The 8,064-nt window shown below is 35.0% G+C and overlaps 1 protein-coding gene across 1 annotated transcript; it reads left to right on the forward strand.

Moving 5' to 3' along the window:
• Window positions 1-3,618: 3,618 nt before the first annotated feature.
• On the forward strand, window positions 3,619-4,320 carry LOC140450004 (uncharacterized). The gene has a single exon (XM_072543426.1). The coding sequence runs from the start codon at window positions 3,619-3,621 to the stop codon at window positions 4,318-4,320; it is 702 nt and encodes a 233-aa protein (XP_072399527.1).
• The last annotated feature ends 3,744 nt before the right edge of the window (window positions 4,321-8,064 follow it).

Below are 8,064 nucleotides of genomic sequence, written 5' to 3' on the forward strand. Positions count from 1 at the left end.
TCTATCACCCCGTCTTTCTTCATTTCCTGAACAATCGTTTCAGCTTCCTCTCTCTTCGCCTGTGGTAATCGTCGAGCTGTTTGACGAATTGGCTTAGCATTACCAGTATCAATTTTATGCTTAACAACGGTAGTTCTTCCCGTCTTTCCTCCTTTCGGTACGAAAATATCACGATACTGCCGAAGAAATTCCCTTAATTTCCTTTTCTCCATCTGATTTAGAGACTGTCCTGCAACTGCAACCATTTGGTCGAATTTGTCGTTGGAATTATCAGATGTTGTCGCCTGACGAATTATGGATGTCACAGGTACACAAGTTCCTACTTTTGTCTCTTTCTTTATGGTCACTGGGTAGTCGTTGACATTGATAAGTCTCACAGGAATTTCTTTAGCCGAAGTCACCAATTCCTTTCCAATTATGATTCCACGGCCAACCTCATCGTCGTGGTTCCAAGGCTCCATCATAACAGGTCTCCCTTCGTCTACAATTCCCTGTAGTCGCGCTACTATGATCGTTTCGCTTCTCGCAGGCACGACTGTATCTTCTGTAATGGCTGCTTGCACAGTGTTGTCATTATGTGGATGGAGAAATACCTCCTCGTTGCCAACTTTGATTACCTTATTCTTAAAATCCAATTGGAATCCATGCATATTCATTACGTCCATTCCTAATATAACATCCTCTTCGATGTCAGCAACTATAACAGTATGGACAAACTTTTCTGCCCCAATTCCCAATTGTACCTGGATTTCTCCATGAATGTTGGCATTTTCACCTGTAGCGGTCCGAAGTCGTAACCTCGTTGGTAACAGTTTCTTTCGGCTGTTTATAACTGTCGGGCGTATAATGGTTCTGGTCGCTCCGGTATCCACCAACAACGTATGCTTTTTACCATTTATGTCTCCATCTACATATACACTATCTTCACGACATTTCAAAGAAGCTATTAGTATGAGAGGGTCTTTGGAAAAGTTCTGGGTCGAAGCTGCCCCCCTAAGGCTGACCCGTTCTAGTTTTCCTGATGGTGAGTTTCTTGATTTGCGTCGTACCTAGGGTGCTTACAGGAGCTTCGTACGTGTCCTATTTCGCCACAATTCCAGCATCTGATGGTCTTCGTTTTCTTGTATGTCATGCTTTTCATCATATTAACGAGCTGGTCAAGTTTATCTTCATCTCCTTCCTCTTTTACAGTCCTAACTTTACTGTACCCGCCAGAGGCCTGCGTAGCTGACTCGTATTCGAGGGCGGCGGATAGGACATCAACCAGCGTCTTGTGACGAGCTAATCGCAGTGTTCTCTGCATTTCATGATCACGAAGACCATCAATAAACGTTTGAACGGCCAATTTTTCCATCATGTCTTCGGGAGCTGTTGGATAAGCATATCGTACTAATCTGGCAATATCTACCTCATATTCTTGAAGAGCCTCATCTTTCTTCTGTCTACGATTTTTAAGCTGTGACTGATATACATGCTCCAAATGTTCGTGGCCATATCGCATATTTAACCTCTTCTTCAGTTGTTCGAAATCATCGGTCTCCTCTACGGCTATGGTCTGAAGCACATCTAAGGCATCTCCTCGAAGGGCGATAGTCAGGTTTACAGCCTTTTCTTTTTCAGACCATCCATTTGCTCTTGCGGCTGATTCGAACTGTTTCATGTAGTTGTTCCATGATGATTTTCCGTCGAAAGTTGGGACTTTAACATGAATAGAACCTCCACTTCCTTCAAATTTCGGCCGTGTCTCCAACTTAAATTTCGTCTCGTCTTCTTTTATCTCCACTGTAATCGGATTGTTACCTCTCTCTGCTGTCCCTGTTTCCTCCATCTTCTTTTCCATCTCTTTCCATATCTTTTCTTCGAAGGCTAACATATCGGCAGCAACTTGGTTTTTTAATGAAGATATTCTATCGTCCAGGGCAGACATCTCAGAAGTGACTTTAGAGATTTCCGAAGAGATGTTAGCAGAGACTTTGCTTTCCAGCGAAGAAATCTCGTTAGAAACTTTGTCTTCCAACGAAGCGATGTCGCCGGAAACTTTGGCTACATCAGAAGAAACTTTCGAAATATCGTCAGAAACTTTGTTCTCTAATGATGCGATGTCACCAGAAACTTTGGCTACATCAGAAGAAACTTTCGAAATCGACGAGAGGACAGCATCTTCAAATATATAAGTCTCTGGATCTAGTCCTTCTTCTAGCAAAGCGTTCTTTAGTCGTTGGACTAACTCAGCCTTTTTTCCGGTAGAAGCTAATTCTCTGTCTTCGAGATGTCTTCTTAAATTAGTCACTGTCAGCTCATAAATCGTAGCCATTTTCACAATTTATTTTATATTCACTTGTATTATTATTATAAGTCTAATTTATGTTCGATCTCACTCTGACACCATTTGTTGTGAATTTATTAATTGTTAAGTCTTTAATTTATAATGTCTTGTTCTTATCTTAATTCATTAAAAAGCACAATGACTGATATTTATTTATTTTCACTAAACATACATAATTTATTAAAAAGCGAACGTAACATTTTATCGCGAGCGCGTCGTCCGAATTAACTGTCCCTTCCAAATAAAGTTCCGTTATTATATACCAGTGCCGTTATCTCGAAAAATCCAAAACCTTCGATGGCGAAACGGTAAAGGCAAACTGGATTTCCCTCGCACTGGTTCTGGAAGGTCGCTCAGGTAAATCGAGGCCTCTCGTAATCTCTACAACATATTAGAATAAAAACATGTTTTAAAGGTTAAAAACTATGACTCATATTTTTACGTAACAATATATATATATATAAGAGTCAGAAAATTAGTTTGTAAAGCTTTGTTAGTAAATCTAAACTGCTAAACATCTTAAAAATTATTTTAAAAAATATCTAATGAATGTTTCTCTAAATTTAGTATTTTGAAAACTTTTTTAACAAAAATAATTCAAAACTTACTTGGAACAAACACATCCAATTACTCAAAAAATCATGTTTACAGAATATAAATATTCTTAAAGTACTAGCAAATCATAACTGAGGCGCAGACTCAACACAGCTGGTAAATATTTACAAATCCTTAATCCGCAGTAAATTAGGTTATAGATCAATTGTATATAATTCAGCTAAGAACTCAACATTAAAAAAATTAGATACAGAACCAGTCCAGTTGAAAGTATTTATGTCGAAGCAAACGAATCTCCACTTTCTATTAGAAGATTACGTCTCAGTTTACAATACGCAAGCAAGCTATCAACTAATCTAAACAACCCGGCCTACCCCTATGCTTTCTCCACACATTACCATTCTAATTACAATCAAAATCCTAATCTTCGACCATCATTTAGCAAAAGAATTAGCAACTTCACATTTCCGGGTATTATGCATACCAATATTGATTATGCTCCCCCTTGGACTATACAAATTCCATATTGTAACACAGATCTGTCAACTTATACTAAGGACAATGTCTCTACATCTCTTTTTCTCTAATACTTCTACAATATTAAAAATAAATATTCATTCTGTCAACTAGTTTATACCGATGCATCAAAAACACCCGAATTGGAAACAGTACGATCCGCCATTGTCACAGAGGATTCTGTGCTTTCACATAAGTTTCCACTACCTAAGGAATACTCAATGTATCCTGCTGAACTTTTTGCGATATCCAAGGCAGTACAACAAATTCTTAATCGACCTGAAGACATGACAGTAATATTCACAGATTCCTTAAGTGCAATCCAGGGAATTCAGAAAATATATCCAAATCATCCAGTTTTAGAACAGATTAAAAAAGATCTTGTGACTCTACAAAATAATCGTAAACAACTACATATTGTGTGGATACCATCTCATGTGAGGATACCAGGAAATGAGATAGCTGATCAAATGTCCAAAGAAGCTTGTAAAATCGAGAGATCTGATAATAGAACTTACCAAATTCCTCACTCAGATATGAAAAAATGCATCAATGAGTACACAAAAAACTGGATACGAAGATTGCAACTCTTACCAAATAATAAGTTGCGGCAAGCAAACCCAGATCTATCAGCGAGAACACCAATTTTAGTAAAGCGAAGGGACCAGGTTGTACTACATTGTATCCGAATAGGACATATCAGACTGACGCACGAACACCTACGAAGGAAGGAACTTCCTAGGATATGCTACGCCTGTGACACCAATATAACTGTAGGCCACATTGTTATAGACTGTCCATTAAATCAAATGGAAAGACAAGTTACTGGACTACCAAGTGATATATACTGTGATTTAGACAGTGCGGATTGTGACAAAATCATTAGGTTTTTAAAGAAAACGAAATTGTATAATCAATTATAAGTGATACTTCAAAAAAAAATCTAAATTATAATCAACTTTGTAAAAACTTTATAGTTTATAATTTATATTAATCATTATATTAGTCTACATTGTACCACCGCTAATAACCTTCTATGGGTGATGCGGGTTATTCCCAATAAAAAAAACTGATGCAAGTTGGCGTTTAATATAAACAGTTAATTAACTATTGTGATGAGGGTAGCGTCATCTGGTAATCGAAAACTTGGACGACGTATAATATCAGTATTCATAATAAAAAATTAAGTGATACCATGTTTGTTGTGCTTAGAAGCCTTTCTGCTTATTTTCTATTTTACTTTATTTTAAAAGGAAGTTTTTGTTCTGCTAATATTATTTTATTCAATAATTTCACACATGACTTTTAATTTCGTAATATTTCAAATTTTCTTTGGCATTTTCTACATATTTCCGTCTCTTCTTAATATGTCTTCATTTTAGACAGATAAAAATGATATCTTTTATTATTATGAACCAAACCACAAAGTTACATCAGTGTGAAAAGAACACCTAGCTATTTTGTGAGAGCTTCATCAATTTTAGCGATAACATTGTGCCGTATAAAAGAGAAGAGAAAGTGACGAATGAGTGTGTAGATAGAAAGTGTATTATCCGAAGAGACACGCATTCATGTGTAGCCTTATAAGATTTTGAAAAAGTAATTTTGCTAGAATATGCATTTATAAAGTCTTACGAAATATCAAGATAATATTTTTGACGGAAGGAAATTTTAAAGCTTTTATCATTTGGAGTGTTATGAGAGCAGTAAGCTAATATATATATATATATATATATATATATATATATATATATATATATATATATATATATATATATATACAAGAAATACTGGATATTAGTGACTGTCGATATAAACAAACAACCAGTTTATTGGGGCTGCAGTCAGAAGGTTGGCCGAGATGTTAAAGTAACACTCTTTTGACTTTTTGTTTAGATTTCGGAATTGTTTTATTCCTTTTTCAAGAGGCTGTAATATAGATAAAAAGAATATGTAAATATTTACAAAATATCACAATTCGTCAGTGCAACTTACTAGTCGTTGAGATTATTTAGAATAAGATTTAACCCTCAACATTAACAACACAAACATAAAATAATGAACAAAATACATTTTAAAATTTTGGTAAGGATAGTAAAACTTTTTTCATTCGATGACATCTTTTTGATGGTGTGTTTTAACTCTGATACATAAAGAACAGAAAGAAAAAAGAGTAAGATTAAAATGTAATTATGTGTTCTTAATATTGTATTTCTTTTCAAAAACCAAGAGGCCCATATTGGGTAATTTTTAATTTTTAAATCTGTCTTAATGGTATGCAACCGGTTATGCACACATATGTATTGTGAAGTGTATATGTATAGGTAAATATTTATTTTATTTTTGATATTTTTCCAGTAAATAACAATAAATATTGCTCAGTTTGTCTATGTCAGTATTTTTATTTATGCAAGTTATACTTGATTTTATGAAACACATTTCCAAGAAAACACGTTTTGAATGGTTTTTTTCTTTTGCCAAAATACAGGAATCTTTGAAATTAAACTCATGTTTCAAAATTAATGCATGTTCTGTAAGTGCACATGCATTTATTTTATTAGTTTTTGGTAAAAAAGAATTCCGTGGAGTGCGAAAAAACAAGAAGAAGAACAGCGTTGAAATCTCGGCGTGGTGTCGCATTGCAGAAGAAAGTCTTCAATGACAGCCGGAAAGTAATGATATTTCGACGAAATCCACGGTAGGAAAATGTCAGTTTGGTGAAAATTGCAACAGTTGTGCCGGTGATAAAACACGACTAACACAATCAGAGAGGTTTTAATTAGAAGGCCTATAATGCCGAGTAGAGTGCGATATCAGTTCTTGTATGTGTTTAATATGATTGAAAATTTATGGGTAGAAAAATTAGCCGAAGGGAGCGCAATCGTCGAGTTATATCAAATATCAAAAGATCGGAAGGAGAACCCTTTGACAAAGGTGACTAGATCAGCCAGCAATATGGCTGCCAAGAGCTCCGATCTTGTAGAGCCAGAGCGAGCATGAAAATTGGACGAGACTTGTTAACAAAAGTGACTAGATCCGTCAGCAGTATAGCTTCCTAGAGCTGCGATCTTGCAATAGATGTTCTTGTATAGAAATAACACCAGAAATGTAACACATACAATTACAGAGGTCAGATGTATCTGTTCAGATGTTTCATCATCCCAGGATACATTGAAGTACCACAACGGTTGAAGAGGACGTTTGACTAGCAAAAAGACATGGAAAAAAATAAAAACAAGAGGATAGAAACAAAAATACGACTGATTTACGAACGAATAGCCCGCTTTGTATAAGGTTTGTCAAAGGGACGAGAAGAATAAGAAAAGAAGTCAGTCGTAGGATTCCATTTTATACCCAGTACCGTAAAAATCGAAAGTTCCTCTATATCAGTGAACAACATGTCAAAATGTCTAAGCCAAAGCCTTGAAAATAAACGAAAATGGTTGCTGACGTTGTTGATTTGTTTAGCAAAAAACCATCGAGCTTTAAAAGCTAAGCGAGTGCTCACTGCAGAAGGTGAGTAGATAAGAGAGTTAATCTTGTAGAGTGTTTAAGCCAAATGAATTTTTTAAAAATGATTTAAGTAACGGTACGTAGTAAAAACTCTTGGAGAGGTTTAAAAAAGTCCGATCTCCAGGGAAACCCTTTTATAGTTCCAAAATTTCTTATTTACTTTAATTTGTCGATACGTTTGCTTTATATCGCAAACAAAACAACAACGAAAAGAACAAACAAAACAACACACGAATAAGTATCGAAAAGACAAGAGAAAAAAGAAAAATAAAGAGGATTGATATTTGATATGTATCAACTACGTAAAAAGAAATAGACGAGGACATTAAATGTGGTTGTGTAGCAAAATTTGAAATGTTGGTATTTAAAGAAGTGATTGTCTAAAGGAACAAGATAAATTTGACGGTTGGTTAACAAACGAAGAAAAACGCGAGGCCGTGATTCGCCAACCGTGCATTCGTCGCTCCGAATGAGGTGAAATCAGGCCGCGTACACAAGAATTATGTGGATTAACCAACAAGAAAAGTTCTTGAAGCCGTTTAGTCACAAAAAAATACCATATCTAATTTGCTACAGAACCACATTTAATGTCCTCGTCTATTTCGTGTGTTGTGTTCTGGTTCTCACCATTCATATAAATGTTCGTAATACAGAAATAATAAAAGAGAAAGTCAAATTCTCTGAACAGACTAAATGTGTTTAAGAAAGTTTAACAATGAGATTTTATTGAATAACAGGAAACAATATATGTTAAAGTAAATAAGTTTGGATATACAATTAAATTAGATCATACTGTAGTACAGTAAAAGAAAGTACAAAAATGTTAAAATATGAAAATAAATACTACATACTTTCCCAAACACCCATCAATCAAACATTTCTTTTTCTAACATTTTCTAATCATTGAAGGTTCGTCTTACAATACAAAGGTATCTTAACATTTTACTCAAATTATTTTACAAAACTCTTATCTGCATAAATGGTAGAAAAACCGCCATTTCCATTTTCTACGTGAATGTCCATTTGGTCTCTACACAATTGTGATTCACCATTTCGGAAAAGCACGTTATATCCCTTATACCTGGTTTATATTTTACAACCTTAATATTACTGTGTACAGGGTGTAGAGATTATGTCGGTTGGTGATTTTTTAA

The sequence above is a fragment of the Diabrotica undecimpunctata genome, chromosome 9 (assembly GCF_040954645.1).
Source record: "Diabrotica undecimpunctata isolate CICGRU chromosome 9, icDiaUnde3, whole genome shotgun sequence".
NCBI classification, from domain to species: Eukaryota; Metazoa; Arthropoda; class Insecta; order Coleoptera; family Chrysomelidae; genus Diabrotica; species Diabrotica undecimpunctata.